The sequence below is a fragment of the Haliotis rubra genome, unplaced genomic scaffold (genome assembly GCF_003918875.1).
Source record: "Haliotis rubra isolate DU_JTF1 unplaced genomic scaffold, ASM391887v1 Scf8, whole genome shotgun sequence".
Classification (NCBI taxonomy): Eukaryota; Metazoa; Mollusca; class Gastropoda; order Lepetellida; family Haliotidae; genus Haliotis; species Haliotis rubra.
This window is the reverse complement of record NW_025767523.1, coordinates 4,360,245-4,380,560: the sequence shown is the minus strand read 5'-3', so window position 1 is coordinate 4,380,560 and position 20,316 is coordinate 4,360,245. Positions and strand designations below refer to the sequence as shown.

At 43.0% G+C, this 20,316-nt stretch overlaps 1 protein-coding gene across 1 annotated transcript in view; it reads left to right on the top strand.

The window, feature by feature from the left end:
• The window catches only part of LOC124261393 (sphingosine-1-phosphate lyase 1-like), a 45,603-nt gene that overhangs the window by 12,492 nt on the left and 12,795 nt on the right, over positions 1–20,316 (top strand). Inside the window, exons 3-13 of the mRNA XM_046695707.1 lie at positions 932–1,046; positions 1,078–1,126; positions 1,509–1,548; positions 2,190–2,269; positions 3,238–3,366; positions 3,934–4,025; positions 9,010–9,046; positions 9,402–9,509; positions 14,361–14,423; positions 15,282–15,428; positions 16,329–16,449. Coding sequence (XP_046551663.1) covers positions 932–1,046; positions 1,078–1,126; positions 1,509–1,548; positions 2,190–2,269; positions 3,238–3,366; positions 3,934–4,025; positions 9,010–9,046; positions 9,402–9,509; positions 14,361–14,423; positions 15,282–15,428; positions 16,329–16,449 — 981 coding nt within the window. The remainder of the gene's footprint in view (positions 1–931; positions 1,047–1,077; positions 1,127–1,508; positions 1,549–2,189; positions 2,270–3,237; positions 3,367–3,933; positions 4,026–9,009; positions 9,047–9,401; positions 9,510–14,360; positions 14,424–15,281; positions 15,429–16,328; positions 16,450–20,316) is intronic.

Below are 20,316 nucleotides of genomic sequence, written 5' to 3'. Positions count from 1 at the left end.
TTAAACTTATCCTATCTCACGGTATGCACCTCTCTTCTTCTACGACCATATGTGGAAACGTGCTGTAGGCTAAGTTGAATCAAACTTCTTGGCCTCTGACAACCTGACCTCTGCCCCTCTCATTGAAGCCTGCATAGCTGCCCATGGTGACTTGACAAAATACTAACTGTTCACCTGTCTTTGAATCTGGAGTTATGTTCTGCTAATATTCACATTTAATACGTGTGCGTGAGTAATGAGTGAAAAAAAATAAAAATTCTGGTTGTACTGTAAATATACAATTTATGGTTACGTGAGTTATGAGTGAAAAAAAAAAAAAATTACAATCTTTAAATTCTCAAAATTTCCAATATTTCTCATTCAACATATGCCTCAATCCCTTGGCTATTTACTTTGCCAATTGCTCCAGTATCAGACAACAGTGGAGTTCATACAAACATGTACCGGACAGGGCTCATTTGACCATCATGACTAATACATGGCCTCCTTTCATTGTTTACTGAAAACAGACACACTTCACTACTGTACAACAATGGCTATGTTTATTCACAGGGGATGCAAGAACATGTACAAATCCACGAAGATCTGAAATATTGACAATGTTTTATTGTAAAAATGATATGGCTGTATTGAGCTGTCTGTGGTCAGTTTTCATGAGACAACTTTCCATGGGATATGTCACCAATGGCAAATTTTATTGTTGAAGTGGTAAGGAAGGAAGTAGCTGACAGTCACATGCACCTAGTGACCTTTGATATGTGTGACAGTTAGAGGGATTTCATGATTTCTTCGGTACTGACTATAGAAAATAATAGGTAAAAGATATTCTATTAATTATACCTGATATGTTAGAAATGAAAAAAGTTATTGCTATCGAATGATTCACACCAGTGGGATTTTTGGTTTGCACAATTTGAATTATGTTTGCAAGGTTTACAAGTAAGGAGCAAAAGGACTTTCTTCAAATGGGTGAAGAAAATTCCATATGTGAAGAAGAAGATTGAGGAAGAGTTGGAAAAGAATGTGAAAGGAATGGAGGAATCTCTATAGTGCTAGCCCACTGAGATACCATGGTACAGAGGGATCTGCTTTTGTCCTGAAGTTACCAAGAGAAGGCCTGACAGAGGTAAGGTGTCAGTTGTTTATGATGATGATGAAGATGGTGGTGGTGAATGGAGTATCATAAAGTGCTATGTGGCTGTGGTAACCTTGTGGTTTAAGTATTTACTTGTCCTAACAAAAACACTTGCACATGTTTATTAGCCCATTTCTGCTGGTATTGCTGAAATTTAGCTTTATGCTGTGTTTTCACTCACCTACAAACATCCTAAATGATGCTTTTCCTCAGTTCAAATGGAGTTGTTTGTTTCTCTCAGAGTTACATTTTTCAGAGATTAGTCTAGAGCTTATTGTATACAAACCTAGGAAGTGTTGATGATGTACCATGGGAAGGTAGTAGCCCTTAGCAGCCTATGAATACAATACCTTTGTATTTGTTGTTTTTCCAGGTTGAACTCATGAAGGAGCTTGAGAGATACAGGAATTTAGGTATGTAGTAGTGCGAAATGTAATTTTTTTTTAATAAGCTATTTGTGTTACACTTTGTTTTCTATTGTACATGTTCAGAATTGTCTTGTATTTATTCAAAATGTCCTTTAGCATTACTACTGTTCACTTATCATAACTGTACCTTTCACATTAGTCTAACAGCCTAGTGCTGAATGTGTTCAGGTATATATTCCCTGATGGGTTGAGTCTATTGTGGGTATCCTCATCTGTGATATTCATGAAAAATGCAAACAGTGCGTATAAACCAGGGTTTTACTCTCCGTGCAAATGTGCATCCAGTTCGTTCAAATGTAGAGAATGGAAGCACTTCCTCCAAAGGGATGCACAATATTATTCACTGTACCCACAACAAGTCTTTGACTTTGCTAAGTTTTGGTTGTTTCTGTCAGAGCAGTTACATGCATCATTTCACCCATCAGTCCACATGATCAATGATTCATTCCAGGCTCTGCAGATAATATCAAAACATACAGTCCTCTTCACCGTTACTTACACAGGACCCTTAAAACTAATAATTAGAGGTCCCCGGAACCCCTATTTTTGTGAATTGAGGTTAAAACCCTGGTTAAACTGTATTGATTAATAACTGATGTTCAAGTGAGCTGTATTTTCACCACCAGATAAGATCCCATGGGAGAAGGGCTTGGTGTCTGGTGCAGTCTACAGTGGTGATCCTGTACTAACAGAAGTCATGACCAAGGTGGGGAAATGAAAAATATGCATTTTGTTGTGTTCATAATTAATGATTTATTACAAATATTACGTATGAGCATCATTTATGTAGTGGGTACTCTGATTAGAACATGTTGTCATACAAAGTGATCTTAGTGCTAAGGTGATTGTAAGTCCAATACCTTAACATAGACTTATGGCAGTCTCAGAGCTAAGGTTGATTTGTACAGCAGCACCTGGGACATGCCTAATCTTGATGTTACTGACCCAGGCATGAACACTAAGAGCCTGTTAATCTGAAACTAGTGAAAATATGGTTTTTCCAGAATCTAATTAGGTGTCATACACCAATGGTCTGAAACTATGGTCCTGAGCTTTCAAGCAGATGAATTGAAAGCTGGTGTCTACCTTTAAGGAACCAAGAGTGTAACAAATCAGTCAAATTTATTGAATCAGTATGCAGACATTACTCAATAAATGTGTTAGTCCAAGGTGTCCTTTGTCAATAACATGAGTCCCAAACTCGACCATTTGTACATAGTTACGAACTGAAATAAAAAGATTGATGATGTATGTAAAAGATGTATCAAACATCTGTACATCTGTACACTTTGGCATATTGACCACTCAGCTGAACAGTAGGAAACAGTAGTATCTTAGGGACCGTTCATAATTTATGGGGTGTGTGTGATGATGATTTTAAGTGGCAGTCACACATTTTCTTCTTGGGAGGTAGATGGGTCGTCAATTTTGTACACATGGACTATGGAGGTGGTCAATGATTTTGTACATGACATATGGGGGTGGGGGTGTCACTTACTTTTTACATAAATTGGGGTGGGTGGTGGTGTCCCCATTTACATTGGACATGCTTCTCCATAAAAATCATTATATGATATGGTCCCATTCTTTACAATGTTAAAATTAGGGGTCACTGTTGTTAGTGTTTCCTTATGTTGATCCCTGTAAGTTACCTGGTATGTATTTGTTATGCAGGCTTACAGTATGTTTGCATGGACTAACCCACTGCATCCCGAGGTCTTCCCTGATGTTAGGAAGATGGAGGCAGAGGTTGTCAGGATGTCCTGTTCTATGTTCAATGGTGGCCCTCAGACTTGTGGAACAGTAAGTAAATATCTAGCTGTGTTTGGAAGACTACTTGAAGTACTGATTCAGACTTTCAGTTGGCCAGTGGTATTAGGCTCAGCAGTGTACTGTCCAGTTATGTCCCTTGGTCATGTCAGAATCCAGGATTTAAATGGGTCCTGGTGATGATGCTTGGTGTATTAAGTGTACACTTGTGCTGTAAAGTTAAAACAAATTGTCATGCCATTGTCAATACATGTCAGGCTATCAGATGTAAGTATATGGATTGTTTGGTTGGTTGGTTGACACCACACTCAGCAATATTCCCGCTATATGGTGCCGGTCTGTAAATCGAGTCTGGACCAGACAATCCAGTGATCAACAGCATGAGCATTGATCTACACATTTGGGATACGATGACGTGTCAACCAAGTAAGTGAGTTTGACCACCTGATCCCATGGGTCGCTTAAGACCAATTCTAACCCGGATTAATTATATGGAAGCTGCAGTGATATAGCAGGTGTACGGCTGGCTAAGGCAGAATGATATTCACTTACTCACTCACTGACTTCTATACTGACTTTATCACTGCACTGTGTGTACAGATGAGCTGCGGGGGTACAGAGAGCATTCTCCTGGCATGCCTGGCCTACAGAAACATGGCCAGGGAGGAACGAGGGATCAAGTTTGCAGAAATGTATGTAGTGCCATGTTTTGCTTAGAAACTTGTACACATAATTCTCATCCATTAATGTATTTCACTGCTATTTGTTCTGTATGGCCACAATATTTCACTGATAAAGGTATTATTTTTAAATTAATGAATTTCATCCATAATGCAAAATACTATTATTCTTTGCCCTTTTTGGCGGGAACAGGTGTCGCCACCCTCTGGCCTCATGCTTCACTCTCTCCTTCTTAAGCCCAGTGAGCAGGATGTGAGGCGCCTGTGTCTCCCTTACACACTATATCCTTTGGTTTTTCTTAGTTAGTTACCTCTTATAGTTTACTATAAAGGTATAGCTAGTATCCTTCATTAATTTGTATTGATAATTAGTCGTAGTTCTACTGTTTATTCACGTGAGTTCGTGATTGTTCAGCTAGTATTACGTTGATGAAAATCTGTACTATTTGTAGATTACGTTTTTCCGCTGCCGATCCGCATGTAGTATGCCCTAGTTGTTCTACGCCTTGTGCGTTTGATTCACGTTGGAGTTACTGCATTAATTTAACTATTGGTCTAAATAGATCTAGAACGATCAATGAGACACTTATCACCAGATTTCGTAACACGACCTCTGAAGATGATAGAATGATTTACTCGGCCCTACTTATGCAAAAGAAGGACCAACAGTTCCTAACGGATCATCTCACATCTGTCTCAGCAGCACTGACCATAGCTCGTCGTCAAGGCCTCCTCGCTTCCTGCAGCTGGGGTGAGAACTTTACAGCTCCACTATATACAGCCCCGTGGTCTTCCCCATCCATCTTTGGCGGAGGAATAGACAGAGTCTCCAAAGGAAGTCACTAAGGATTCCAGAGAAGTCCTGATGATTAAATCGATGGACACACTCAGCCACGTCATCCGACAGACTTCACCAAAGATACTCAGGAGATCTAAATTCACGGGTCTACAGAGAGCAAAAGAGACAGGAAGATAGCCAGCTCAGAAAAGATTCTTTAAAATTCGCCCATATGGCAACTATAGAGGAGGGTCAGGAAGAGGCAGGACACCCAGAGGTTCCGCAACTATAAGCGTTGAAGACAGGTTGAACGACTGGAGTCTTCCACCCCAGCCGTTCCATTACAACCATCACAAGTGGGTGGAGTGCCTTCAACTTCTCTGGGAAAACTGGGGAATGTTACAAGACCCTTATGTCTCCAACATTCTTCAACCACGGATTTCTTATCCCACTACAGGCCAAGCCTCCGCTGACAGTCAACCCTCACAAGTTAGACTTACAGGCACATCAACTACCAAAGTTAAGAGGCTGTTACATCACTCCTAACCAAGCAGGCCATAGAAGTAATAGATCAAAGAAACAGCGAACCAGGTTTCTACTCCCCAGTTTTCCTAGTACCCAGAGAAAACTCCAAGGAGAAATACAGACTCATTTACAACATGAGTTTCTTCAGCAAAGTTATCTCGCATAAAACCACGAAGTTTAGGTATGATACATCTACCTCAGTTCACACGACAGTTGATTAAGCCCCATGGACTACATGGGCAGTATAGATCTACAGGATGCATATCTGCACATCCCCATACATCCTGAATCCAGGAAATACCTACGGTTTACACTAGGCGGGCTACATTACCAGTGGAAGAAATCAGCCCATTTGGAATATCATCAGCCCCTGGCTGCTCACCCGAGGATAACGAAACCGATTGTAAGCCTATTTACATCGCGTCAAGGGGGCTCACTTGCAGTGCATTTTACCTCGACTGACGGGATACAAAGTAGATCAAGATCCACAGCGTCTCAAACTACAGTTAAACTACATCATAAAGCTACTAACACAGCTAGGATGGTTAGTAAACTTACTCAAGTCGGGACCTAGTACCATCGCCAAGACCTGCAGTTCCTAGGCATTCGATTTATCACGAATCTCAACCCGTGATCGTCGTACCAGAAGACCGTTGGACCAAGATCCAACAGACCATTCCACCAGCTCTACTCTCTCCGTTACCACTTCGACAGTGGCAGAGCCTACTAGGTCTCCTCACATCAGCCCAAGACATGACAGTCAGAGGCAGATTACAGTTACGTCCCTTACAGGTCTTCATCAATGCATCTCGTCTGACCTACAACCATTCAGTCTACCGAAACGTCTCAGACCTCATCTACTATGGTGGACAAAGAAATCGAATGTCTGCGAAGGGATTTGTTTAGCAGAGCAGGAATTCAAAACCTATCTATATGTAGACGTGTCACTCCAAGGTTGGGGAGCTCATCTCGCCAACCGGACGGCATCAGGGTTATGGAATCAGCAAGAAAGCAAGCTCCATATAAACATGTTAGAGATGAAAGCTGTAATCAACGCCATACTGCATTGGAGCACCATTCTACAAAATGCGCACCTAATGATTCATACCGAAAACATGGCAGTGGCGTTCTATGTGAACAGACAAGGCTCAACGAGATCACCGAACCTTTTGAACTTAAGCTTTCAACTGTTCGATCTAATCCACGATCTAAATCTACATGTCAGAGCATGTCACATTCCCGGAGCCAGAAATGTACTAGCAGACGCACTCTCTCGGCCACATCAACCGTCACCGACAGAATGGATGCTCAATACAGAGATATTTGCACAGATAACCAAGCAAATAGGAACGCCGCTAGTAGATCTATTCGCCACACGATTCAACAATCAGCTACGACATTATTCGTGTCACCAGGCCCAGACCCACAAGCATGGGCAACGACGCTTCTAAGCATATCCTGGGAAGGCCTCAATGCGTACGCGTTTCCGCCGCCAGTAATAATGCCTCAAGTATTACAGAAAATCAGACAAACACAGAGCCTACAACTCACTTTGGTCGCGCCCTACTGGCAGGCCAGAGCGTGGTTTCCCATTCTAATTCAAGAAATCGGTCAACCGGCACTAGAGCTACCCAAAGCGCTCAAATCGGTTAATACATCCACACACCAAACAGGTGCATCGGAAGCCCAGAAGTATTCCAACTTCATACGTATGGACTGTATTAAAATGTGTTTAAACAAGAGAGGATATTCTGCCAGGGCGGCAAAGCGGTCCACGCTTGCCTTACGGTATTCTACGCCAAACTTGTACGACGACAAGTGGCACAGTTTCGAAAATTATGCAGCAAATAAGGGATTTACAGCGAGAGATGCTACACATCCTCAAGTGGCAGACTATTTGTGTTACCTTTGTCAAAACAAACATTTAAAAGGCTCGACATGATCAACATATCTTGCCGCGCTTAGTTCTGTGCTTACGATGAGAACGGGTGTCAAATTGACTAAGTCGCCAGAGTTACTGGCCTTACTACGTGCTTTCCGATTGGAGGACCAAAAGCGGAAGTTCCACGCCCCAGCTTGGGATCTGAATGTAGTGCTACAACACCTCACAAGTGAGGCTTATGAACCATTGGAATCGACAACCTTTGAATTTCTCTCACAGAAAACACTTTTCCTGTTATCTCTAGCCACGGCAGCCAGAATGTCCGAAATTCACGCTCTGGATTATGAGAGGATACAGTTTGATGACAATCAAAACACAGCGCACCTGGGATTAAGATGGGATTTCATCGCCAAAAATCAACTACCAGGTCAACCAGACAGGTTATTCCACGTCCCGACACTATCTTCGATTCTCGGATCTCAAGATACACTAGACTTATCGCTGTGCCCAGTCAGAGCTCTCAGAATCTATTTACGACGTTCCAAAACAAGGCGAAGATTGCTCAAACGATTATTCATCCCCTTGTCGGCAACAACTCAGACAGAAATCTCTCGTACCACCATATCTATATGGATAAGGACTGTCATACTTGGTGCCTACAAGGCAGCAGGCTTGGACCCTCCAACAGCATCAAATCCCCATGAGATCAGGGCATTGGCTTCTACTCTCGCCCTACACGGTAACTGCTCATTGAACACAATTATGGAAGGATGCTTTTGGAAATCTAACATGGTGTTTGCTAATCACTATCTGAGAGATATCACCACCGAGGACGTATCTGGCATTCACCATTTCGGTCCCTTGGTCCTCGCTCAGCAGCTGACAGTCCCTCGTAGGCATTAAAAATTACCCTCACGAGATTATTATGTATGGTATACATACATTATCTAGCTTATAACTCTACGGAGTTCTAGGGCTATGTATATACTTAGCTTAAGTTATTCAGCCTTAAGCTTATACTGATATTATGTTCAGTTATACAGCGTCTCTATCAGTCGCTTTTATATTTCATTATTTATATCTATGTAATATATCTCAGTATATTATTAATGTAATACCCCAGTTATGGCATTATATAACCTATGGTTCATAATAGAGGAAATATCCTAAGTCTATGCCTTCATGAAGTTCCGTGAGGGAGTTATTACAGTTATATCTATTCAAATCACTAATTATAAATCCAAAGTATTCTGTTTTCCCACCTCGGTTCCGTCAGATTCTACAAGCAAAAGCATGAGTCAGGATAAGGAAAAATATGTAATTTTAGAGTAAAATTGATATTTTATACTTATCCTGACTCATGAATAAGCTCCTCCCATCCTCCTCACATAACACTTTGGATTTCCCTGTAAATTCAAGTGTTGGGCTCGCAAAATCAGGAGAGAGTGAAGCATGAGGCCAGAGGGTGGCGACACCTGTTCCCACCAAAAGGGCAAAGGGAGGCAACTCGTGGTGAGTACCAATTAGTGATTTTACATTGAAGGGAGCTTCAATGAAGGAGATACAAGTGTTCCACTATGTTCACAAGAAGAAGAAGACAAGCAAAAAAGCATGAGTCAGGATAAGTATAAAATATCAATTTTACACTAAAAATTACATATTGGTGATATGTGTCAGCAAAATTGCTAAGGTCTCGAATGATGTTTGAGTGTTTTGGTTGTCAATGACTGCCTATTTACGGTATGGAAAAGTTTGAAATTTTGAATGTATAGGGAACAGATAGCCCATTCACATAGTTATCCTCTTTTCAGCATTGTACCAGTCACAGCTCATGCAGCTTTTGATAAGGTGAGTTTTGTTAAATATCCTCCATCGTGGATTAAGACAGTGAAACAAAGTAATATGATTTGTCAATATAGTGGATATTCAAGTATGATGGCCAATAAATAGGCACAAGTATATCTTTTCTGTAAGATATTTCACACATGTAATGAAAACATATGTACAAAAGTGTGTTAGAGCACTGTTTTAGGTCTGGTTACTCAGACATTGACAAAGTTGCTTAAGTGCAATTCAGTCAGTTAATACATGGTAAAAGACAAAGATGAAAGTACAGGATCACCAAACCAGTTTGTTTGTAGAAGAAGATCTGTGATTTAGATGTTCTGTGTTATGGTCATGGAGACTTCATGTCTGTTTTCAGGCCGCCCATCTTCTCCACATGAAGATCACACACATTCCCGTGGACCCAGAGACTAGGAAGGCCAATGTGAAAGCCATGAGGAGAGCCATCAGTAGGAACACTGTCATGGTGAGTTCTGTACTTCAGTATCAGGGTCTCCGTCCACAACGCGTTCATAGACTTACATGCTATCTTAATTGTGTAGTTTATCATACCTTTTGAGGATCTGGTCCCAGATCCCATTCAGAATAGAAAAGTGAGTTAGTGAATGTTGTTTCATATCAGTTGTTTGAAGTTACCAATATATGACTGGCAGTAATCAAGTCTGGACTAGTCAAACAAGTAACTGTAAACATTAGCATCATTTCACGCAGTTGGAGGTTGATTGTCAATAAACAAATCAATCCAATTTTTTTTAGCCCCTCACAACCAGAAGTAAGGTGCCTGAGGCCTATTCTAACTGGGCTTTCTTAGGATTATTGTAATGGCATACATAATAAAGAGGACATTTTTTTTATTATCCCCCGCAACAACGAAGTTGCGGGGGATATAAAAACGAGTTCCATCCGTCACACTTTGTTGGAAGCATATCTCCGAAACTATTCTTGATAGCTTAACCAAACTTGGTACACATGTCAACCATGATCCCTAGATGTGCCTTTTGGGGTTAGATCCAGATGCGAATTTTATTTTTTGCTGTTTCCATGGAAACATGACTTAGGCTGTGGCTATGGGGATGTCATCTTGTCCGGAGCAGATCTCCTAAACTATACTTGCTAGCTTCATCAAACCTGGTACATATGTCAAGCATGATCCCTAGATGTGCCTTTTGGGGGTTAGACCCTGATATGAATTTTATTTTTTGCGGTTTTCATGGAAACATGACTTATGCTGTGACTATGAGGATGTCATCTTGTTGCATTTCCCTGGCAACAAGTTAGGCTTCAACTGAATTTGGTGGTAGTGCTCCTTTCTGGAGCAGATCTTAAAAACCTTTCAATACTCTCCTTCCACTTTGCTGTATACACTCCAAAACATTTGACATAATCATAACTAGCATATTCATAAAGAGTATTTTGCCGTTCCGGGAATATTGATGACTTTGTCTTCTTGTTTGTTTTTTGTAAATGACATTGTGTACATCTCATTAGTAAAGTGTATGTATTCACAAGTGATGGAAGAATGTAGTGAGTACAAATTCATATTTTTAAACTTATCCTATCTCACGGTATGCACTTCTCTCTCTTGATTCGACACTGAGTGGAACGATATAAACTTTTTTCCATTGGCCTCTCTTGTCCATCCCCTCAAGCACTCCATGCTACTCTCATTATAAGACAGCTTTCTACTTGTCATGCAAAGCACGCGACATGCACTATTAGCTACCCACGTGACTATCTCCAAATCATCATTCTCTTTCTTGTTGCACATGAGTGTGAACGTGTTTTGCTTTGCTCAACGTTTTCAACTTAGTCCACAACATGGGGAAGTTGACCAGCCAAAAATGAGGAAGAAATGCTCCCGGTGTAATAAAGTGTTCTCCACGAGTGATCCACATGCATATTGTGTTGACTGTGTGGGACAGTGTAAATGGGACTCTCGTTGCGATAAATTGAAGGATCTTACCTTTGAGGCATTTGGTGACTACACTTGGGCTTGCGCTCGTCATGTTGCTGACAGAGCTCGTTATGCCGCTTCACTTGACGGACCCAGTCCCTCCATGAAAGGAAAGTTTAACTTTAAGCGTCCTACTTTGTCGCCTCGGCGGTCACAGTCCCCTTCCTTGAATGAAGAGGATTTCATGAGAGCGTCGTCAGCTTCTTACTTATTGGAAGACCTTCGGAATTTGTTGGGCTCTCAACATTCCAGCCTGAGCCCTTCGTCTTCGACCACGTCCCGGGTAGTGGTTGTCGAGACTGCTACCACCCCTCAGGATGCCTCTACACATGCCTTGGAACTATGCTCTCTGCCTCTCGTTCTCCAGACCAGTTATCTCGGCAACCTGGCTCATCTGTTTCGGACAAGAATCAGTTGATCTCTACGCCTGACTGCGCAGAAGCCGTTCTCGCTCTCGTCATTTGTCCAGTAGTGAGAGGAACCAGTCTATCTCGCCTCAACGCCTGTCAGTGGTTACTTCGCCGTCTCCTTCCCATTCGGCGAAAAGAAGTGTTGTTCCTTGCATCCAGCTACCTCGGTCTTCTGCCTGCCAGATCGAATCACAGTTTGCCGGATCACACTTCGCCTGTCCGCTCCCCTCCGGCTTGACTCTCGCCGGACTGTCCACCTTAGACCGGCATTCCACTAATCAATGTTCACTGAAACGGCTTTCTACAAGCGCTTTTCACCGGATCATACATCTTGTGGTGATTCGCCGAACTCAGTTGGCTCTCCTAGTTTTTCTTCTTTGTTGAGGAAACATGGTTCACTGAACCGTTTGGATCAACCGCCTACCAATATTTGGATTTTCTCCACGCGGTTCAACCATCAGCTCCCGTCTTGCCGATACCAGACCAACTAGCATGGGATCTCGACGCTCTGGCGATTTCGTGTGAGGGGCTCAACGCTCACGCCTTCTTCTTTTTCTCCCTCTCTCTCTCTCTCTCTCTCTCTCTCTCTCTCTCTCTCTCTCTCTCTCTCTCTCTCTCTCTCTCTCTCTCTCTCTCTCTCTCTCTCTCTCTCTCTATCTCTCTCTGTGCTCTCTCTGTGCTCTCTCTGTGCTCTTCTACCCAGAGTCATCCAGAAACTCAAACTCCGGGCGACCAGACACATTCTACTGCTTTTGGTCGCGCCTTACTAGCCAGCGAGGAGTTGGTTTGTCGATCTCACACACCTTGCAGACCTAAACCCAGTTCTTCTTCCCGATCGGGACGACCTACTGTTACACCCTCACCCTCACCTGTCTCTGCACGTTTGGCGCATCTGCAGAAGTCCTTAATTGCCAAGGGGTATTCTCGGAGAGTGGCTATGGCCCTCACTTCTGCTCATCGGACTTCCACCCGCTCACTTTATGATGAGAAGTGGAAGTGTTTTGAGGGATATTGCACGTCCAGCGGCATTACATCTCCCATTTCTAGTTCACCTCAAATTGTCGCTGAATTTCTTCAGCATTTGCGGTCGTCTAGAAGTTCAAGGGTTCGACTTTGGCCACTTACCTTGCTGCGATCAACTCGGTCCTGGCTACCACCACAGGCTCTAAGGTTTTGACAGTTCCTGAGCTTCAGTATTTGCTCCGTTCTTTCAAGTTGACCAATCAGTCTAAGAAGTTTAGACCTCCTGCATGGGATTGTCTGTGATGCTGCGTCATTTGGCCTTGGCGAACTATGAACCCTTAGCTCAGAAGGACTTTGAGAAGATCTCCTTCAAGACCTTCTTCCTTGTGGCCTTGGCTACAGCTGCTCGGATTTCTGAACTCCACGCTTTGGACGTTAACAGAGTCCAGTTCAAACGGAAGAAGCATGGCAAAGTATTCCTCGGTCTCACATTGGGATTTCGTAGAGAAGAATCAGTTGCCGGAACAACCCGATCGTACTTTTACCATCCCACCGTTGTCCACGATCCTTGAGCCGCATGACAATGAAGACCTTCAGCTTTGCCCTGTTAGGGCTTTAAAGATTTTTCTTGCTGCTTCTAAAGATTGCTGCCGTCTCCGAAAGCGACTCTTCATTGTCCTCAACATCCAGGGCGGAAGTGTCTCGCACCACATTATCCTTCTGGATGAAAGCCACCATCCTATGGGCTTACACCTTCGTTGGGTTACCAGCCCCGACAGCTTCCAATCCACCTGAGACACGGGCGTTAGCATCTACGATGGCTCTGCATAGTAACTGCTCTCTCCACGCCATTAGGGAAGGATGCTTCTGGCTATCTGACTCTGTCTTCTCCTCCCACTACCTTCGGGACCTCTCAGTCAAGGACGTCGCACAACAGCTGTCTACGGCCCAATAACGCAGATAGGGGACGGTCCCACGCGGTTTCTGCTTCCCTGCTCTTTCCTGAATATAAGTCTGAATTTGATGTCTGCCTTATGTTTTGATTGCCTATGGGTTAGAACTACTTCACTTAGTTTTATACTAAGACACAGAGATACTACCACCTCGGTAGTTGGACGAATCTGGAGCTCAATTCTGTATCACGATGTGGAAGGGTTCGACATTTCACGTTTCCTGACCTCTACTTTTCGAAGCAATTACGTCAGTGATGTGTGTCACTCCCGAATTCCAGTGGATTTCGTTGCGTTCCGACTCCGAAGTTGCAAGGCTCATCCTTTGACTAAGCTTATGTAAAGAAGTGAGGATCAATTTGATGTTGACTGGAAGTGAACGTTAAAACTGTGAGTTTTCCGAGTTGTGCTTCTCTTTCACCCGCCCCTGGTCGGTGTCTGTGGGGGTCTTCTCGAAGCAGGGGCTGGCCCGATTATTGTCTATGACTTTAATTTACGAGGGTACCTTGAAAATCGTGGTGAAGTGACATCCTTTCTCGCTGAGCTGCGTCCTTCTCCGGAGGTTGCGGCTGAACACCACATCACTCGGGAGCACCCATCTCCCTGGGAGACATTGTGCTTAGTAAGCCAAGGAGTTCAGAGGAAATTTTAAATATAAATTGTATATTTATATACTTATTCTATCTCATGCGACGGATTCCCGCCCATCCTCCCCGCTACGCAGATTCTCCAAGATTGATATTCCAGTGGCTCCAAGAATGAGAATGATGATTCAGAGATAGTCCCGTGGGTAGCTAGTGGTGCATGCTGCATGCTTTGCATGACAACTAGGAAACTGTCTTATAATGAGGGTAGCATGGAGTGCTTGGGCAGATGGACAAGAGAGGCCAAGGGAAAAAAGTTTACATCGTTCCACTCAGTGTCAAATCAAGAAAGAGAAGTGCATACCGTGAGATAGGATAAGTATATAAATATACAATTTATATTAAAAATTTCCAAGTTCTACTAACAATGGGTCATTTAATTCTGTATTATTTCAGCTTGTTGCATCAGCTCCTGGTTTCCCCCATGGAGTGATTGATCCAGTGGAGGAAATTGCCGCTGTAAGTTCATTTCGCAAGTCTCATGTTACAAGAATAGAGAAGGAACAGTATTTTCAAAGAGCCGTTAACATATCTGACATCCCTAGTTATGTTCCTCTTTTGAAGTGTTGGATTCATGTGTTGTAAAATAACATGGTCAACTCTGTAACAGTTTGAGTGGTAGTCTTCAATACACTTCATGCTCTTATGATAACTACAAGAACTAAAATACATTTGTACATAATAAAAGTGTCCTTAGAGTTACTGCACAACACCAGAAAATGAAGTGTACACTTTGGCTTGTGAACAAGAAATCTGAATGTAACATATGTTATATTTGGGATTACACTTTCTTAGTAAAGTACAAATTCTAGTAATTTTTGAGAACCCACACCCTCAGAGTCAGGCACCTTAGACAAACTTTAGACTCGATTGTTTAACGCCGCATTCAGCAATATTTCAGCTATATGACAGTGGCTTGTAAATAATCAAGTCTGGACCAGACAATCCAGTGATCAAAATCATGAACATTGATCTACGCATTTGGGATACAATGACATGTAAACCAAGTCAGCGAGTCTGACCACCTGATCCCGTTAGTAGCCTCTTATGACAAACATGGGTCATCCAGTGAATCTTTGTGGTGTTGACAGCTCTGTAATATGTCAGTGAGACTTACTCCATAAGATTCTTTATACCTTTGCCCTTTTTATGGTATCTTTATGTTAATTGCTACATATGTATAGAGATATTTATATGTAAAAGAATGCCACAAGACACTCTCATATTCAGCAGTATTTAGTATTGGAAATTATTGCATTTGTGGAGAGTGAGATTTTCTTTAGTGTTTCCTGACTGATTATTATTGCTTGTTGACAGTTGGGCAAATACTACAACATTCCTGTTCATGTAGACAGTTGCCTTGGTGGCTTCTTGATACCCTTCATGGGAAAAGCTGGCTTCCCACTGTCTCCATTTGACTTCCGTGTTCCTGGAGTCACCAGTATATCTGCAGACACTCACAAGGTAGGTCCTCAGTCACCAGTATATCTGCAGTCATGCACAAGGTAGGTCCCTCAGTCACCAGTATATCTGCAGACACTCACAACATAGGTCCCTCAGTCACCAGTATATCTGCAGTCATGCACAAGGTAGGTCCTTGGTCACCAGTATATCTGCAGACACTCTCAGCTGCAGTCCCTCAGTCACCAGTATATCTGCAGACACTCACAGGTCCCAGTCACCATATCTGCAGACACTCACAAGTCTAGGTCCCAGTATAGGTCCCTCAGTCACCAGTATATCTGCAGACACTCACAAGGTAGGTCCTCAGTCACCTGCTGCAGACACTCACAAGGTAGTGTCACCAGTATATCTGCAGACACTCACAAGGTAGGTCCTCAGTCACCAGTATATCTGCAGACACTCACAAGGTAGTCCTCCGTCACCAGTATATCTGCAGACACTCACAAGGTAGGTCCCTCAGTCACCAGTATATCTGCAGACACTCACAAGGTAGGCCCTCGGTCACCAGTGTATCTGCAGACACTCACAACGTAGGTCCTCCATCACCAGTATATCTGCAGACACTCACAAGGTAGGTCCCTCAGTCACCAGTATATCTGCAGACACTCACAAAGGTAGGTAGGCCCTCGGTCACCAGTATATCTGCAGACACTCACAAGCGTAGAGGTAGGTCCTGGGTCACCAGTATATCTGCAGACACTCACAAGGTAGGTCCCTCAGTCACCAGTATATCTGCAGACACTCACAAGGTAGGCCCTCGGTCACCAGTATATCTGCAGACACTCACAATGTAGGTCCTCCATCACCAGTATATCTGCAGACACTCACAAGGTAGGTCCCTCAGTCACCAGTATTTCTTTGTTCATCCTGTTAGTGACAATGTTGTGTATGATATTTCAGTATGGCTATGCCCCCAAAGGTTCCTCAGTGATCTTGTACAAGGACAAGAAATACCGCAGTTTCCAGTTCTTCAACCAGCCAGACTGGCCTGGCGGCATCTATGCATCACCAACTCTCATGGGTATGTGTTTAGTGTATACAGAGGATCCAAAATGCATAGTACATAAAGTATTCATGTGGCATCTAACACTATGGGCAGCATGGGAGGCATAGTTACCTGAGGTGCATAACTCAGTTTGCAGAGTTGTGTCCCTTGGGCACACCAGCAACCTTTGATCCTTGGTGTGAAGACTAGTTCGATATATACTACCCATCCAAAGTTTAGACTTATAAGTATGTTTCATGGTTTGTCAGCACCATATCCAGGAGGGCGTTGGGGTAGCCTTGTGGTTAAAGTGTTCGCGACCCAGGTTTGATTCCTCACATGGGTACAATATGTGAAGCCCATTTCTGGTGTCCCCTGTCGTGATATTGCTGGAATATTGCTAAAAGCGGCATAAAACCCAACTCACTCACTAAAGCAAACATGGCATGATATACCTGGAATAAGGTTCCAAGTGGTGTTAAACCCAACTCACTTTCTGCACATTCAGTGGATCATGTAAGTAAATGAACTCATCACTGGACTTGTGCCTTTGGACTCATGCCTAGGAAATTATAGCTCTCTACAGTCTGTTGTTCTATTTCTTAATAGATTCAACTGAACTGACCAGAGTTTACATTTAATTTCCTTTATCAATGTTATCAGGGATCATTTTTTATGTATATGAATAGAGCCCTGGGTCCATGCAATTAGATGTGAGAGGGCCCTGCCCAACCCAACCCAATATTGTTGGAGAGAAAATGGGAGGCACCACTGGTAGGGGTTTTGAGGGGTTTCTTCTTCTTCTCTCTCTCTCTCTTTCTTTCCTCCTCCTCCTCCTCCCCTAGGACATTTGGGAATTTGTTAAATGAAATGGTGACATCTGTAAATATATATATCCAGTGTTTTTTCTGCAGTTCTGCAAATAACATGCAGTGCAATCAGAGAACCTTTACTGTTACTACAAATTGTTATTTCTATAAATATCAAGTCATTACCATGAGCATGTGACACTCGATATACTAGCTTGCCTTAGATTTACCCCAATTTATATCCAAATGGAAAGGCAAACCCTCAGAAAATTTACAGGGTGATAATACATACAGCTAGTGCTTGGGAAGACCACTCAGAAGAGCGACAACACCATTGCTTTATTTCTTGCTCTCTTTTTAAAGACAATCTAGTGTTAGAGGTAGAATTCTAAGAATTAATATATTTGTTGATAATGTTCCAAGTTAACTAATGCAGGTTTGATTACAGATATTATCTATGTAATTACACTGCCTGGTTATTAACTTTATGTTAATATTTCCTGTTCATGTGGGCAACATAACCATGGTGATACTGATATATATGGCAATAAACTTATTTTTATCCCCATCAAGAAGTGGACGGGGGATATAGGTTTGACCTCTTTCCGTCTGTCGGAGATGATGGGGACAGATTTTCTCAAAACTGTTATAGATAAAGGAAACTAAATTTGGTATGTGTTTTCAGGACATATATGCCTTGATGGGGTTCGTAAAACAGAAACCATGTTACAATTTGTTACAGAGTTATGGCCCTTGTCATGCGTTTCTTGACTTAGTTTACAGTATCCCAAATGGGGCCAGATTTTCTCAAAAACTCTTATAGATAGGGAAACCAAATGTGGTATGTTTTTTCAGGACATGAATGTCTTGATGGAGTTCGCAAATGGAAACCGTGTTATGATTCTTTACAGAGTTATGGCCGTTGTCATGCATTTCTAGACTTAGTGCACATTATCCCCAATGGGAACAGATTTTCTGATTTACCAAATTATAGGCGTAAACATTCCCTCTGGATTATGGTTGCCTTATTCCTGTGGTTACCACAGACACATACAGAAAAAATGGAAAAGGAAAACGATCCCTACGTCATAGTTTCCCTGGTGGTATGCCCTTCCCCTATGGAGTTTTCTCCCCTTAAATCGTGACGTCAAAGAGCACGCCCTTTTAAACCTCGCAATTTTTCTGTATGTGCTACGCACAGGACGCTTCCAGAAATTTGGAAAAGATTCTACTGTGATTCGTTTATCATCGATTAATTGTGAATTATCAAGATCTTCTCAACTTTGTGACATTTATAATAACTTTTTCATTGTGTCCGTTTTTTTCCCACGCTATGGCGCAAAGCAAGTGCTTACAGTGTCAGAAGTATATGTCGGATCTTGATCCTCATGCCTTGTGTGCAGCGTGTCTCAAGGATCCTCCCTGTACCATAGACAATAAGTGTTTATTGTGCTCAAGTCTAAATTCTGACGACTGTATCAAAATGGCCGCCGCCAGGAATTCTGTTAAAAAGAGGAAATCTTCTGTGTCTTCTGACTCTCAAAAACGTGCTAAATCTTCCTCAGATTCCCAATCTAGTAAATCGGATAGCACAAGCAAAGGTGTTTCCCGTTCTTCCTCAAAAACCAAGTCTTCTGCATCATTTGATCTGGCCGCCATTACTAATTTGTTTGATTCCCTTAAAGACAAACTTTCGGCTTCGGTTAACAAATCATTAAATGAGCTGGAGTCATGTAATGATCTCAAGTTTTCCAATCTGCAGAAGCAATTTGAATCCCGATCGGCCTTAAGTCGATTAGAACCGTAAGACGCCAGCCAGGGCCACAGTCTAGGGTCAGTACCCATAGGCGGGTCAGGAGCTCTGTCCCAGAGAGTGGGGCATCTCCTGTCTGAAGCTGAACGCCGATCCCCCAGGGTGGGGCAGCAGCATTCGAGCGGAGCAGGGACAGCCGACTGTGTCGGCAGACAGCAGGATAAATCCATGGCACAGGCCGATGGTAGCCTGCCTGTCTCGGGTTTTCAGCCCGGGTCGGCAGATTCCCTAAATATTTGTGCCAGTCAGCTGATTACTAATACTAGCACAGACGCAAGCATGCAGCACAGGCCGTGCGGTCTTGACAGGGATGTCTGTGATCACATAGCTGTCACTAGGTCAGCCCAGTGTCAAGTAAGGGTTAGCACTGCTGGCTTGGATGGGACGTGCAGCTCGGCTGAAGTTCAGCGGTCGTCAACCCTAGCCACGGGCGGCACGTTTGATCAGGCGGCTGGGGAGTCTGGGTCACTGGATATTGACAATCCTCCTATTTTCGGATCAGCACGGATCTAGTGTTTACCCCGTTTCGCATCCAGCCATTGTTATGCGAGACGGTTTGTTGACAGTCCCTTCCATGGATACGGAAGCTGATGATTACATACCAGGATGGTCCCTTAGAGAGAAAATTGAATTCATTCATGAACTTTATCCGTCTACGGTGCCTCCTCCATCTGATCAACCGGCGAAGGAAATTCCATTGGAACTTGGGACATCAGGATGTCTTCCACCTGAACGTGTCTCTAGACTTTCACTACCACACTCATCCTTAGTTAAGTCAGCCTTACAAACATATAACACACAACTTGCCAAGGTCAAGAATGTAACTAGTTTACCCAGGGTTTCTCAAAAACTGGGTTACAGCATTCATGACAGATTATTACCCTCTGCTCCACCTAAACTGGATGATGATTTTTCTCAACTAGATCCTACGGCTCCTAAGGAACAATTCATTCAGTTATCTAGCAGGGATGTGCGTGATTTAGATATGGCAGCTAGAGCTTCTGTGGACATATTATCATATGTGAATTGGTTTGCGGCCGGTGTTAGGGCCTTGCTTCCCCCTGTATTTCAAGAGTACACGGGGGTAAAGAAGGATACCTTAGTGGCGATGTCAGCCCACAAAGTTGCCTTAGCACACTCTTTCCTTGACATAGTGTACCAGGGGGTCAGTGATGCTACACATACCCAAGTTAACACTTTAGGATGTTTGACTGCTGTGGATCCTTCTCAGCGTTTACACTCTGTGAAGAACCTGCCTGATTCATTGAAGGATCAGCTTTT